Source organism: Somniosus microcephalus, chromosome 14, assembly GCF_052327205.1.
Source record: "Somniosus microcephalus isolate GS21.2 chromosome 14, FLI_Smic_1.0, whole genome shotgun sequence".
Lineage (NCBI taxonomy): Eukaryota > Metazoa > Chordata > Chondrichthyes > Squaliformes > Somniosidae > Somniosus > Somniosus microcephalus.
In genome coordinates, this window is record NC_141000.1 from 72405806 (window position 1) to 72421348 (window position 15543).

General features: G+C 46.8%; 1 protein-coding gene across 15 annotated transcripts in view; it reads right to left on the reverse strand.

The window, feature by feature from the left end:
• caska (calcium/calmodulin-dependent serine protein kinase a) overlaps window positions 1-15543 on the reverse strand; it is a 540018-nt gene that overhangs the window by 383975 nt on the left and 140500 nt on the right. For all 15 annotated transcript variants that reach the window (XM_086006664.1, XM_086006672.1, XM_086006668.1 and 12 more), the window contains exon 3: window positions 3316-3421. In XM_086006664.1, coding sequence (XP_085862790.1) covers window positions 3316-3421 — 106 coding nt within the window. The remainder of the gene's footprint in view (window positions 1-3315; window positions 3422-15543) is intronic.

The window sequence follows — 15543 nt, forward strand, 5'->3', positions numbered from 1 at the left end:
AATAGAATTACTGTGTAAATTTCTCAGGAACTTGTTTTGGAGACTCGTAGCTTTGTGATGGGTTTTCATGAATGTTGGATATGCCAGAGAAAAAGTAGTGAGATAGTATGCAAAACTTGTACTTTTGAAGCATTAGAATCTAGCCTGATGCTGGGAAGTGATATCTGAACATCAGACTTTGACTGAATATGGCTTTATTAACATAACTGCAGTTCACTCATGAGCTGTTGAATATTGAATAAGCAAGAATGCCATATCTATAGGATTATCCTTTGCTACTGTGGTTGTGTGTGAGATTTTTTTTAAATGGAGATGGCAGGGAAATGAAAAGGGAGAGAACAGGAGAGCTTCCATGGAAAGGCAGAGAGAAATTTTTCCTCCTTTATCAAGTTTCACATCTGCGTGGTAGAGGGGGGGGGCCTGGGACGTGCCCTTATGCAAGTGTCTTGTGCTTCACATCAGATCAGGCAAATGAGAGAAATAGCAGCATTTGGAAACACAACCCTCGAGTCGAACCTCCATCTTCTTAGATACTTAATGCTGAAGGCCTACATAATGAGGAGGAAGTACAGACAATATCCTGGGCAATTGATGACAAGAGCAGCTGATGGCATTGCCAGTAGATGCTTCAACAACAAACTTGGTTACATCATCAATGTCAGAACTACATGGCTCATAATGAAGGTGGCATCTATCAAGAACATGGGGGAGGATTGGTGTCAAACTATGACCGGGGGGGGGGGGGGGGGGGTGCAGATGCCAAATGTCTATGACCCGTAATGGCGATAGTGTAGGAACACGTGTTTTATGCCAGAAGAGTGACATGGCATTAAGGCACAAGACAAAAAGGCTTGGTGGTGCATTGGACAAGAGTCTCTTATTGTAACACATGACTTCTACACTATAGACATAAAATATAGATGCAGAATTTAACTCTAGAATCTGAATGGGACACTAATAAATGCTATAAATTACTTGATTAAAACTATACTATGGCTCTAGGTTTAATCTATTTCAGAATCAAGAAGTCATTTGGAGGATTATCAGGAATCACCTATCTGTAAAAACCTAAATTTTAGATTCACATTTCTAAAAAAGGTAGAAACAGATTGTTTCTGGTGATAAAAGGTTAGATGTGAGGGAGGGTTAAAAAAAAAAAAAAAAAAAATTTAAGAGGGTTGTGAGGCTGTTGAATGCACTAGTGATTGAAGCAGAGACCATATCAACATTTAATAGGTTGGATAGATGGTTGAAGGAAAGGGGAATAAAGGGATATGGGAAGTGAGGGCACATGGGATGATAAAAACCAAGACGGACTGGTTGAGTCAAACAGCTGGTTTCCGTGTTGTAATTTCTATTTAACTCTATTCTTCCTTCTTTACAGTTAGTTTTACAATATTTCAGCTGACCATCTATTAACCATAAACTAACAAGATTCAGAGGTTATCACTTTAATTTCCTTGGCAGAATTGTCCTGTTAGGTCAAGCCAATATATAAAACACAAGTGGACAAGGTGGTAAATTTTAAGAAAACACACATTCACATTGTGCAACTTGCCACACAAGTGGCACTGATGACAGTTATAGAATGTCTGACCTACAATATTGTCACCCTACACCATTATCCCTTTCTCTCTCAACTGATTCTAATTCAGTGTCATGTAGCATGCAAGTACACTAGGTATTGAGCCTGTCCAAGTGCATTACACTGCACTCATCTAAATTAAAGGCCATCTGCAGAGAGTTTGGTCCATTCCCCCAGCATATTTAGATCCACCTATAGAAGTTCCTTTTTCTGCATAGTCCTGACACTCGCACAAATGTTAGTGTCATTTGCGAACTTGCGGAGCATTACCCCTACATCCAAGTAATTTATGAAAATACCGTAGTATTGAAAAAAAAATGGCCCTCAAGACCAAATCCTACAGGACACCACTAGTAACCAGCCTCCAAGCAGATCCTTAGCCATTAACCACAACATTCTGTCTATATGAATGTAGCTAATTCCTAATCCATTGCAATTGCTCCCCACTGATACCACAAGATTGTCTTGTACAGTAACCTATTGTGGGGTACCTTATCAAAGGCTTTTTTGAAGTCCAAGTTGACAACCGGGATGCCCTCGTCCACTAACCCTGTAACTTCCTCAAAAAATTCTATTGATTATTTAGACACAACTTCCTTTTCCAGAGGCCCTGTTGAGTGTCACTGATGATATCCTCCTTATCTAGGTGATCATAGAGAGTATCGCTTATGATCCCTTCAAGCATCTTACCCATGATTGACGTCAGGGTTATGGGCTTGTAGTTCCCTGGATCGGATTAGTCACCCTTTATGAAAATCAGCACCACATGAGCATTGTTCCAATCCAAGGGAACGATCCCAGGCTCCAGTGAGCTATTAATGATAAGGGCAAGGGGCTTGCAAATCACATGTTCCAGCTCTTTAATTACACTCAAGTAAATGTTATTTAGACCTGTAGCCCTATCTACTGTAAAGTTCTTAATATAGTACCTTATCTGTCAGAAACAGCTCAAAGTACATCACATATAATGAACTTGTGACTGCTGTTATGTAGAGACACATGGCATCCATTTTGCACACTGCGAAGTCCCACAAAAAGCAATGAGGCAAATGACATGCTACAGGAAACTTTGGTTTATTCGGAGGTTGTATGGCCGGAAACCTCGATCTAACGGCAGAAATCGGCAGCCGTTTTGTTAGGGTTTTTTTTTCCTTCTAGCATTTTTTTAAAATAAAAAGTCAGTCTCTGGAAAGCCTCTCTGAAGCTGTTGCTAAGCTACAGAGACGCTTCCAAGGTACGGGCCGACTGTTTACAAGCTGTTGCTAAGCAACAGTGTTTGTTGTCAGATACAGAGATGAAAACCTCCGTATCCTTCAACATTAGCGCTGGTCTGTCCGGAAGTTTTCATAGATCGGCATCACGCCGGTCCCGTCGGTGCCGGATATCGCGAAGTTTCCTGTAATATGTTTTTTTTTCCTGATGATCTTGATTGAGGAACATTAGCAGGTGACTGGAAGAATTCCCTGCTCTTCTTTCAATAATGCCATGGGATTAACATCCATTTGGACCATCAGAACAGGCAGGCCGGCCTGTGGTTTAATGTCTCATTGAAAAACAGCACTTCTAACAATAACACACTCCTCAGTATTGCATTGGTTTGTTTTACAAGATTATGTGCTTAAGTCTAGAGTGGGTCCTAAACACACAATCCTTAAAGTTCTACCAACTGAGCTAAGCTGACACTTGAACATACAAAAATAGGAGTGAGAAAAACAAATCAGTCCACTTACAATTCAAAGACCATATAGAGCATTCCATCTGAGCTGTATGTTTCCAATAGTTCGACAATGTGTGGATGTTTCAGCATATGACAGATACTGGCTTCCCTCTTCAAATCTGAGAAAAGAAAAATATAATTGCAGTTACCAATTTACAATATTTATGGTTAAATTACACTTATGACTGAAAATAGGACTATAGTTTAGGAATATTTGGAGATTGCACAGGTCTTGCTGGTAAGAATGTCTATAAATTGCAACTGTTCCCACAAAAAATAAGACAGAGCACCTGTGTACATGTGACAATTAAATGGGTTATGTACAGCTTTCATTTCAAATTGAGAAAACACCAACCAACCCGAACCTCTTCCCAGAGATACACATCCAAGAACAAGGCCCGCCATTGAGGACGATGCTATTAGAATAGTACAAACCAGTATCCTGCCCCAAGTAGAGAAGACAATAGAGCTGATGATGAATCTTTGCAAGACTGTGTTCAGGCCACAGTTGGAATAATGTGTTAAGTTTTAGATAGCCCTTTTAGAAAGGATATTGAAGCCATGGGAAAAGTACAATGTATATTCACTAAGATAATACCAGTGATGGGAGAACATAGGCCTAGCAATTCAATCGTGCAGTGCCTGCTTTTCAGACACTAAACAGCCTCCAAAAGCACCAATATGGTGGGTAGGAAGCATACGATTATCAACCAAAAGTATGCCGTCTGCCATATAGGTATCGGCAAAAAAACAGCAGTCCAGGGCCCGTTCCTGAATCAAGCGATGGGTCCCTTAAAAGGGCCTAACACTTGTTTGAGGGTCCTCTGCAATATTGTGTTGCTCTGAGGCAGCTGGCGATGGCTGAATTCAGGAAAACGTGGTCTAACAGGAGGTCCTTAAAAGGGCCTGGTACAGACCACCACCAAAAAAAAATCCCAACTTGTCCAGTTTCTCATCATAATCAATCTGTGAATTTACACTGCACCTTTCAAATGCTTTTATATCCTTTTTATAATGGGATGCTCAAAACTGCAAAGAATAATCCAACCACGCTCTAATTACTGTCTTTTACAAGTTCAACATCATCTCCTTGTTCTTGCATTGTGTGTCTATAGATACAAAATTGAAGGTTCCATTTGCCTTTTTATGGCCTTATTGGATAGTACTGCCACTTAGAATGACCCGTGTGTCTACACACTTCTAGCCCATTTGAAATGTTACCATTCAAGGTTTATCTCCTTTCCCTATACTTGCATCCAAAATATATAAACGAATATTCTACATTGAACAGCATCTAGCACATACCTGCCCAATACAGTATTTATTCTTCTGTAGTCTTTCACAGTCCTAATCAGGTCTGAGATAGGCCTGCAACAATGGAACCCAATTCAATGAGCCACACTCTATGCTAATGTGACTTTCCACTGGGAGTGCGAATTCAGGAGTAGTCCTAGTATTTCATATAATTTTAATACAGTATTTAATGTCCAATATACAGGAAACTTCGCGATATCCGGCACCGATGGGACCGAGCTGCTGCCGATCTATCAAAACTTCCGGATAGACCAGCGCTAATGTTGAAGGATACGGAGGTTTTCATCTCCATATCTGACAACACTTGTAAACACTCGGCCCGTACCTTGGAAGCGTCTCGGAAGCTGTTGCTAAGCTACAGAGGCGCTTTCCAGAGCCTGACTGTTAAAAAAAAAAAAAAAAAAAAAAAAATGCTAGAAGAAAAAAAACCTAACCAAAACGGCTGCTGATTTCTGCAGTTAGATCGATGTTTCCGGACATACAACCTCTGGATAAACCAAAGTTTCCTGTACTCTATGTATAAAGATGCATCACCCATGGCTTTGCTCATGGTGAGTCCTCTCACCTGTCATCTTCATTCTGTTTTCATGTCCTCATCACATCTCTCACTCTTTTGTCCCTAACATAGGTTGACCATACATCCCTGTTTTCCAGGGATAGTCCCCGGATTAGGTACTGTATCCCTGGGCAAACAATGTCCCTGGAAAAGTCCCCGGTTCAGAAAACTCATCCTCGTATAGAGTTTTGTTATTTTAAATGCGAATGTACAGAAACCCAGGGGGGTATTCTCGCCCATTCCTGCCCAGTTTGAACTCAGGAATGGATTACAGGAGCTGGTTGAACGGAGGAGTCGATGGCGGCCCCGCCTTCCCACAAAGCAGCACAGCAGAGAAAAGGCCCCATCGATAGCTCGGGCCACACTGCACTCTAGCGATTCAGTCACCTGGCCCCGTGTTTCGGCTAAGTGACTGGCTGGAAGGCGGAACCTTTAAAATGCACGGGAGAAGCCAAGGGAGCAGCGAGAGCTGGTGGGTGAGTGGATTGACTTTACCTCAGATCAGTGTGGTGCATCATGGGTTTTTTTTAATGAATAAGCCAAGCTCTAAATTCTCCCACCAGGAAGAGGTTTCTGAAACCTTGTATGGAAAATCTCAGCCTGTTTGGAACAGATTTAAAATTCAGAAATTAAAAAAGTTAAAAGGTATTCGGGGGCTCGTATATAAATGGTACAGCACTTTTGCATAACACACGCAAGATTCAAGATTCGGTGTAAAGTGAAAATGGCTATTCCACTAGCAGAAGCAACAAAGTCATCATGCCGGTTTTCTTGAAACACGTCCTGGCTACAGTACTTTGTTGTGCTCCCACACTGTGTCCCCCCAGATTCAGTTTAGGAAATATGGTCACCCTAACCTAACATCTCTCTCTCTTTCCCCCTCCCCTCCAATCTCTCTCTTTCCCCCTCCAATCTCTTTCCCCCTCCCCTCCCATCTCTCTCTCTTTCCCCCCCCCTCCAATCTCTCTTTCCCTCTCCCATCTCTCTCTTCCCCCCCTCCCCTCCAATCTCTCTCTCTTCCCCCCTCCCCTCCAATCTCTCCTCCAATCTCTCTCTTCCCCCTCCCCTCCAATCTCTCTTCCCCCTCCCCTCCAATCTCTCTCTCTTCCCCCTCCCCTCCAATCTCTCTCTCTTCCCCCTCCCCTCCAATCTCTCTCTCTTCCCCCTCCCCTCCAATCTCTCTCTCTTCCCCCTCCCATCTCTTTCCCCCTCCCCTCCAATCTCTTTCCCCCTCCCCCCTCCCCTCCAATCTCTCTTTCCCCCTCCCCTCCAATCTCTTTCCCCCTCCCCCCTCCCCTCCAATCTCTTTTTCCCCCTCCCCTCCAATCTCTTTCCCCCTCCCCTCCAATCTCTTTCCCCCTCCCCTCCAATCTCTTTCCCCCTCCCCTCCAATCTCTTTCCCCCTCCCCTCCAATCTCTTTCCCCCTCCCCTCCAATCTCTTTCCCCCTCCCCTCCAATCTCTCTTTCCCCCTCCCCTCCAATCTCTCTTTCCCCCTCCCCTCCAATCTCTTTCCCCCTCCCCTCCAATCTCTTTCCCCCTCCCATCTCTCTTCCCCCCCTCCCCTCCAATCTCTCTCTTCCCCCTCCCCTCCAATCTCTCTCTCTTCCCCCTCCCCTCCAATCTCTCTCTCTTCCCCCTCCCCTCCAATCTCTCTCTCTTCCCCCTCCCCTCCAATCTCTCTCTCTTCCCCCTCCCCTCCAATCTCTCTCTCTTCCCCCTCCCCTCCAATCTCTCTCTCTTCCCCCTCCCCTCCAATCTCTCTCTCTTCCCCCTCCCCTCCAATCTCTCTCTCTTCCCCCTCCCCTCCAATCTCTCTCTCTTCCCCCTCCCCTCCAATCTCTCTCTCTTCCCCCTCCCCTCCAATCTCTCTCTCTTCCCCCTCCCCTCCAATCTCTCTCTCTTCCCCCTCCCCTCCAATCTCTCTCTCTTCCCCCTCCCCTCCAATCTCTCTCTCTTCCCCCTCCCCTCCAATCTCTCTCTCTTCCCCCTCCCCTCCAATCTCTCTCTCTTCCCCCTCCCCTCCAATCTCTCTCTTCCCCCTCCCCTCCAATCTCTCTCTCTTCCCCCTCCCCTCCAATCTCTCTCTCTCTTCCCCCTCCCCTCCAATCTCTCTCTCTTCCCCCTCCCCTCCAATCTCTTTCCCCTCCCCTCCAATCTCTTTCCCCCTCCCATCTCTCTTCCTCCCCTCTTCCCCCCTCCCCTCTCTCGCTCTTCCCCCCTCCCCTCTCTCGCTCTTTCCCCCTCCCCTCTCTCGCTCTTTCCCCCTCCCCTCTCGCTCTTTCCCCCTCCCCTCTCGCTCTTTCCCCCTCCCCTCTCTCGCTCTTTCCCCCTCCCCTCTCTCGCTCTTTCCCCCTCCCCTCTCTCGCTCTTTCCCCCTCCCCTCTCTCGCTCTTTCCCCCTCCCCTCTCTCGCTCTTTCCCCCTCCCCTCTCTCGCTCTTTCCCCCTCCCCTCTCTCGCTCTTTCCCCCTCCCCTCTCTCGCTCTTTCCCCCTCCCCTCTCTCGCTCTTTCCCCCTCCCCTCTCTCGCTCTTTCCCCCTCCCCTCTCTCGCTCTTTCCCCCTCCCCTCTCTCGCTCTTTCCCCCTCCCCTCTCGCTCTTTCCCCCTCCCCTCTCTCGCTCTTTCCCCCTCCCCTCTCTCGCTCTTTCCCCCTCCCCTCTCTCGCTCTTTCCCCCTCCCCTCTCTCGCTCTTTCCCCCTCCCCTCTCTCGCTCTTTCCCCCTCCCCTCTCTCGCTCTTTCCCCCTCCCCTCTCTCGCTCTTTCCCCCTCCCCTCTCTCGCTCTTTCCCCCTCCCCTCTCTCGCTCTTTCCCCCTCCCCTCTCTCGCTCTTTCCCCCTCCCCTCTCTCGCTCTTTCCCCCTCCCCTCTCTCGCTCTTTCCCCCTCCCCTCTCTCGCTCTTTCCCCCTCCCCTCTCTCGCTCTTTCCCCCTCCAATCTCTCGCTCTTTCCCCCTCCAATCTCTCCCCCTCCCCTCCAATCTCTCCCCCTCCCCTCCAATCTCTCCCCCTCCCCTCCAATCTCTCCCCCTCCCCTCCAATCTCTCCCCCTCCCCTCCAATCTCTCCCCCTCCCCTCCAATCTCTCCCCCTCCCCTCCAATCTCTCCCCCTCCCCTCCAATCTCTCCCCCTCCCCTCCAATCTCTCCCCCTCCCCTCCAATCTCTCCCCCTCCCCTCCAATCTCTCCCCCTCCCCTCCAATCTCTCCCCCTCCCCTCCAATCTCTCCCCCTCCCCTCCAATCTCTCCCCCTCCCCTCCAATCTCTCCCCCTCCCCTCCAATCTCTCCCCCTCCCCTCCAATCTCTCCCCCTCCCCTCCAATCTCTCCCCCTCCCCTCCAATCTCTCCCCCTCCCCTCCAATCTCTCCCCCTCCCCTCCAATCTCTCCCCCTCCCCTCCAATCTCTCCCCCCTCCCCTCCAATCTCTCCCCCTCCCCTCCAATCTCTCCCCCTCCCCTCCAATCTCTCCCCCTCCCCTCCAATCTCTCCCCCTCCCCTCCAATCTCTCCCCCTCCCCTCCAATCTCTCCCCCTCCCCTCCAATCTCTCCCCCTCCCCTCCAATCTCTCCCCCTCCCCTCCAATCTCTCCCCCTCCCCTCCAATCTCTCGCTCTTTCCCCCTCCCCTCCAATCTCTCGCTCTTTCCCCCTCCCCTCCAATCTCTCGCTCTTTCCCCCTCCCCTCCAATCTCTCGCTCTTTCCCCCTCCCCTCCAATCTCTCGCTCTTTCCCCCTCCCCTCCAATCTCTCGCTCTTTCCCCCTCCCCTCCAATCTCTCGCTCTTTCCCCCTCCCCTCCAATCTCTCGCTCTTTCCCCCTCCCCTCCAATCTCTCGCTCTTTCCCCCTCCCCTCCAATCTCTCGCTCTTTCCCCCTCCCCTCCAATCTCTCGCTCTTTCCCCCTCCCCTCCAATCTCTCGCTCTTTCCCCCTCCCCTCCAATCTCTCGCTCTTTCCCCCTCCCCTCCAATCTCTCGCTCTTTCCCCCTCCCCTCCAATCTCTCGCTCTTTCCCCCTCCCCTCCAATCTCTCGCTCTTTCCCCCTCCCCTCCAATCTCTCGCTCTTTCCCCCTCCCCTCCAATCTCTCGCTCTTTCCCCCTCCCCTCCAATCTCTCGCTCTTTCCCCCTCCCCTCCAATCTCTCGCTCTTTCCCCCTCCCCTCCAATCTCTCGCTCTTTCCCCCTCCCCTCCAATCTCTCGCTCTTTCCCCCTCCCCTCCAATCTCTCGCTCTTTCCCCCTCCCCTCCAATCTCTCGCTCTTTCCCCCTCCCCTCCAATCTCTCGCTCTTTCCCCCTCCCCTCCAATCTCTCGCTCTTTCCCCCTCCCCTCCAATCTCTCGCTCTTTCCCCCTCCCCTCCAATCTCTCGCTCTTTCCCCCTCCCCTCCAATCTCTCGCTCTTTCCCCCTCCCCTCCAATCTCTCGCTCTTTCCCCCTCCCCTCCAATCTCTCGCTCTTTCCCCCTCCCCTCCAATCTCTCGCTCTTTCCCCCTCCCCTCCAATCTCTCGCTCTTTCCCCCTCCCCTCCAATCTCTCGCTCTTTCCCCCTCCCCTCCAATCTCTCGCTCTATCTATCCCCCTCCCCTCCAATCTCTCTCTTGCTTCCCCAATGGCAATGGTGGGAAGACAATGGGACGAGGGGGTCAACAAGACAAGTGGAAAAATGGAAGAGAAAAGGGGAGGGGGAGAAGGGAGACAATTTAGAGGCCGTGCAGAGGGGGAAAGGGGTGAAACGGAGCAAGCGTCTGGGTCGAGGGAGGGCAAGGGCAACGGGGAGTTGGGGGTTGGGAATAGGGTTCAGATTAGAGGCCAAGTCAGGGTAAGGGAAGAGGGGGGAAAAGGGGAGAAGGCAAAGTGGAAAGCGAAAGGGGAAGGAGTTTTATTTGCCTTGGAATAATGATATGGCATCTCTTTCACATCAGTTACTGCCATGCGAACAGGGAAGGAGCAATTAAAACTACAGAAAAATTTCCACTGCTTGGGGCATCACAGGATTATCAATTGTGAGATTACCAATTCTCTGGTACTACAGCAGCAACCAATACAAAACTTGCTATATTGGAAGATTAACAATTTGTTTGTTAATCCAATTACAACTCATGTTTCATGAAATACTAGTTGCAATTCAGTGAGACACCCAGGTGCATAAAATGGACACAAGTTCCTATTAGGTATTTTTGTGTAAAATTATTTCAATAGCTATTACTGCTAGAAGACATAAACATGACAAAATACCCTTCAAGTAGAAGAGGTCTTTATTTACCACCTATGCACTGTAAAACAAAGGCCCTTCAATTCCATTCGGCAAGTTGCGCCTGTTAATGCTCTGCAGAGCTGAATCTTCCAGGTTTTTGTAGGTCAGCTCATTTAAAGAGTCACTGGAGGATATCCAGAACAAATGTTATGTAAAACATGAGCAATGTGTCTGGGATTATATTGAAATTACAGTTCAGCAAATCTAGCTGAAGATTGCAGAAGCACTTTGGGGGAGTAGCAAGTAAGTAGGGAAGTGTTTAGATCACTGAGCTTACCGTCAGGTAGCTACACTGGATGGCATATGAGAGATTTTGTTTAAATTTTCAAGAGTGTTTTCCACTGGAGTATCTAGCAGACAGCCAAAAAGGGACAAGGAGGAAATCAAGAGGAGCTCACAATTTCAGCAAGACTGATCTCCAAACATTTTTAAGAGATGACCAAGTAGAAGAGTGATAGACACAGGGTCTTAATGGGAGGAAGCTGTAAAGAAAAGTATCCTGTGCCATGTGGAGAGGTACCACTGGCACTGAGTGTCAACTCTCACCATCTTGAACTGCTGCAGTCAATGTGCTCCCACAATGCTGTTAGGTTACAGGATTTGTAGTGATTTAATACAACTTCAGAGAACAGTCAAGAGTCAACCCCATTGGTGTGGGACTGGAGTCATATATAGCCCAGATTGGGCAAGGTGAACAGGTTGCCTTCCCTAAAGGACATTAGAGAACCAATTAGATTTTTATAACAATCAGATAGCTTCATGATCACTTTTACTGATAACAGCAATTTTTATTTCTAGGATTTTTAAACTGAATTCAAATTCTCTAGCTTCCAAGATGGGCATTTGAACTCACATTCTCTAGATTATTAGTCCAGGCCTCTGGATCATCGACTTGAAACGTTAACTCTGTTTCTCTCTCCACAGATGCTGCCCCACCTGCTGAGTATCTCAAGCATTTTCTGTTTTTGTTCTGGAATACGAGTCCAGTTACATAACAACTGCACTACCATACCCCGATCGAAGGATGAAGCATACTCTTCCAATACAGATCTCTTCATTTAAGGTCTTCATAGGACCTGCGTTGCCCGAATATTCTTTGGGGGGTGGGTGGAAAAGAGAGGGGGGGAAAAGAATATCTGGTGGGGTCATTCTCCTTAATGCTGCCTCACTCCTCACCTTTTCTCCATCCTTTCCTGCTCTTCCTCTTACTACTCCCTCTATGATAACTGCATGTAAGTAATGACAGACCTGTTTGTTAGAAGCCCTCACTCACTGAGTGTGGGGTCAAAATCTCCCAGTGGTTTCACACTCCCAGGTAGTCAGAAGCAAGTCCAAGGCTGTCTAGACAAATGCCAAAAAAAAAAAAATCCCAGCTGCAGTAATCAATACACAAACTCTCCACACTCTTCAGACTGAGCAACTCCTCACTTCCATCAGTCTTAGCTGATCACAGAATCACAGAAACCCCACAGTGCAGATAGAGGCCATTTCGGCCCATCGAGCCTGCACCGACACATATCCCACCCGATCCCCGTAACCCCTACACCAACACGTATCCCACTCTAACCCCGTAACCCCACGTATTTAATCCCCCTAACACTAAGGGTCAATTTATCATAGCCAATCAACCTAACCCGCACATCTTTGTACTGTGGGAGGAAACCGGGGCAGCCGGAGGAAACTCACGCAAACACGGGGAGAATGTGCAAACTCCACACAGACAGTCACCCGAGGCCAGATTCGAACCCGGGTCCCTGGCGCTGTGAGGCAACTTACTCCAATGTAGTCACCAAAGTTAACGTAAGCAAGAAAACAGTATTAGAAAAAATAATGGTGCTAAAGACTGACAAATCCCCAGGACCCGATTGTTTTCACCCCAGGGTTTTAAAGGAAGTAGGAGAGAAAATTAGAGATGCTTTAGCCATAAGCTTCCAAAGTTCTCTTGATTCAGGAACTGTCCCTGTAGATTGAAAATTGGAAATGTAACTATTAATGGCCCAGAAATTCGGCTCTCCCCGGGTGAGTACGCACGGGGTACTCACCCGTAAGCCGAATGGAATTGCCAGTTTCCTGCATGCACTGCGCATGCGCGGGAAACCGGCACTTCCGATCCTCTGAACGAAGAGGTTCAGAGGTCGAACACGCGTGCAGGGGAGGCTGCGCGTGCGCTTTGAACCTAGGTTATTTGTTTTATATACAGGTTTTCCCGGGAGGGTAAGCCTGCAGGATTTACACATTTAAAAAGCAGGCTTAAGGCCTGCTTTTTGCAAGGTAAGTGGTCAATTAATTAAAAATAAAACATTTTTACCACAGGTTTATTATTTTTAAATACTTTAAAGCAAGGTAAGTTTATTTTTAGCCCCGTTATAAAATAAAATTATTTTTCCAAAAATTTAAATTATTGTTTAAAATAGTTATTTAATGTAATTTATAGTTTATTTAAAAAAAAAAAAAAAATTATTTGAAGGTTTACTGCTATTTTGGGCCCGTAGTATTTATAAGTTTTGACAGGTCTACCTGTCAATCTTATGAATGGGCTTTTCCCTCCTCCGATTGGCTGCCCATGGCTCACGTGATCCCAGGGGACGCATCGCACTAACTACGCCCCTGGGACACGCAAGCACAGCGCGCCGGCAGCTGGGCCAGGCCCCGGAGCAGAATTCCACGGGGCCCTACAGCTCAACTGCCGGCACGCAAGGTAAGTGCTGGTCGGGGGCTTACACCCGCGGGAAGCCCCCGACCCGAATTTCTGGGCCATTATTTAAGAAAGGGGAGAGAAACCAGCAAATAATAGATCGGTTAGTCTAACATCTGTTATGGGGAAGTTATTGGAATCTATAATTAAGGACAGAGTGTTTGAGCACTTACAGAAATTTGAGCTGATTAGAGAGCCAACATGAATTTGTAAAGGGTAGGTCATGAACCTTATTGAATTTTTTGACAAAGTAACTAAAATTGTAGACAATGGGATGTTGTTTATATGGACTTCCAGCAGACATTTGATAAGATTCCACATAAGAGACCATTAACTAAAATTAAAGCTCGTGGAATTTTAATAAATTTGTGCTCATGCAAAACTCTGCTGCCCATATCTTAACTCGCATCAAGTCCCATTCACCCATCACCCCTGTGCTTGCTGACCTACACTGGCTCCCGGTTTGATGGCGCCTCAATTTTAAAAGCCTCATCCTTGTTTTCAAATCCCTCCAAGACCTCGCCACTCCCTATCTCTGTAGCCTCCTCCAGCCCTACAAGCCTTCGAAGTCTCGGCACTCCTCCAATTCTGGTGTCTTGCGCATCCCCGATTTGATCGCTGCACCATTGGCAGCCGGGCTTTCAGCTGCCGAGGCCCTATGCTCTGGAATTCCTTCCCTAAACCTCTCTGCGTCTCTACCTCTCTGTCCTCCTTCAAGATACTCCTTAAAACCTACCTCTTTGACCAAGTTGCAGTACTCTTAACCAATTATTCTCTATTAAAAGTACAGCAAGATATAAAAGGTTTTACACAACTGTATTATGTACATAGTATTTACAGCACAGAAGCAGGCCATTCGGCCCATTCTAGTGTTTATGCTTGATACAGAATACACTGAAATAGGGAATGAGTGTCTGAGGAATTATATACTCATCACGTAGCCCCCAAATCTATCAAGCATCCCAAAGTGTAGTAGGAATACATGGAAAATTGGCTGATTAGTAACAAATGTACATAGACATCTGCCTTAGATCAGTCACTCACATTAGCTATGCAACCTTGATCTCTAATCAGCATGTAAGCGCAAGCTGGATTTAAAAATATGCTAAAAAGGCTAAGCACTGAAGGCAGACTACTAATAATTGAGTTTTGTTACTTAGATTCACTTGAAAAAATCAGGAATCCTAATGAAACAGTTCCTTCAAATGTATGGCTGCTGCAAAATGCTTTTAGTCAGCTTGCATAGATACTGTAAAGCCAAATAATGTACTTTGTTGTACAGGAGACAGAATCCCCCCCCACCAATCTAGGCAACCAGCAGAAACCAGATTCCAAGGAGCCGATTTTAAAATGAAAGGCAACACTACTGCATTTTTCACCATTTCTTTCAAACTCCCAAAATACGAGAAAAACTGATAAATAGTAGATAAGTATGAGGAATTACAAGGCAGTAACCCAATCAGATGATGTAACATCACAGGAGTGTATATTGTGATTAGTCATTTGAACTCCAAGATTAAAGGTTACCTCTGCTACCTCATCAAAGAATCTTACAGCACAGATGGAGGCCATTCGGCCAATTGTGCCTGTACCGGCTCTTTGAAAGAGCTATCCAATTATTCCCTCTCCCCTCTTTCCCCATCACCCTGCTAATTTTCCTTTTCAAGTATACATCCAATTTCCTTTTGAAAGTTACGATAAAATCTGCTGCCACTACCCATTCAGATCATCATAACTTGATGCGTAAAAAAATTCTCATCTTCCCTTTGGCTCTTCTACCAGTTAGCTTATGTCCTGTGGTCATCAACCCCTGCCCCCCCCGGCCACAGGAAAGTTTCTCCCAATCTGTTCCATCAAAACCCAACATAATTTTGAACACCTCTACTAAATCTCCAAGGACAGCTTCTCCAGTCTCTCCACATAGCAGAAGTCCTTCATGCCTGGTAAATCTCCTCTGCACCCTCTCCAAGGCCTTGACATCCTAAAGTGTGGTGCCCAGAACTGGACAATACTCCAGCCGAGGCCTCACCAGTGATTTATAAATTCCTTGCTTTTGTACTCTATGCCTCTATTTATAAAGCCAAGTATCCTGCATGCTTTTTTAGCAGTCTTATCAACTTGTTCTGCCATCTTAAAATGTGTATTTGAACCTACAGACCTTTCTGTGCATGCACTCCCATGAAAATGGTACCATTTATATATTGCTTCTCCCCATTCTTCCTTCCAAAATGACTTGCTTCACACTTCTTTACATTAAATTGCATCTGCCATGTGTCTGCCCATTTCACCCATCTGTCCATGTCCTCCTGAAGTCTGCTAATATCCTCCTCACTGTTTACTACATTTCTAAGCTTTGTGCTATATTATGTTATATTGTTCTATATTCCTGGTTTTGAATTAACTCCATAAATTAACACTTTAGCCTGACAGT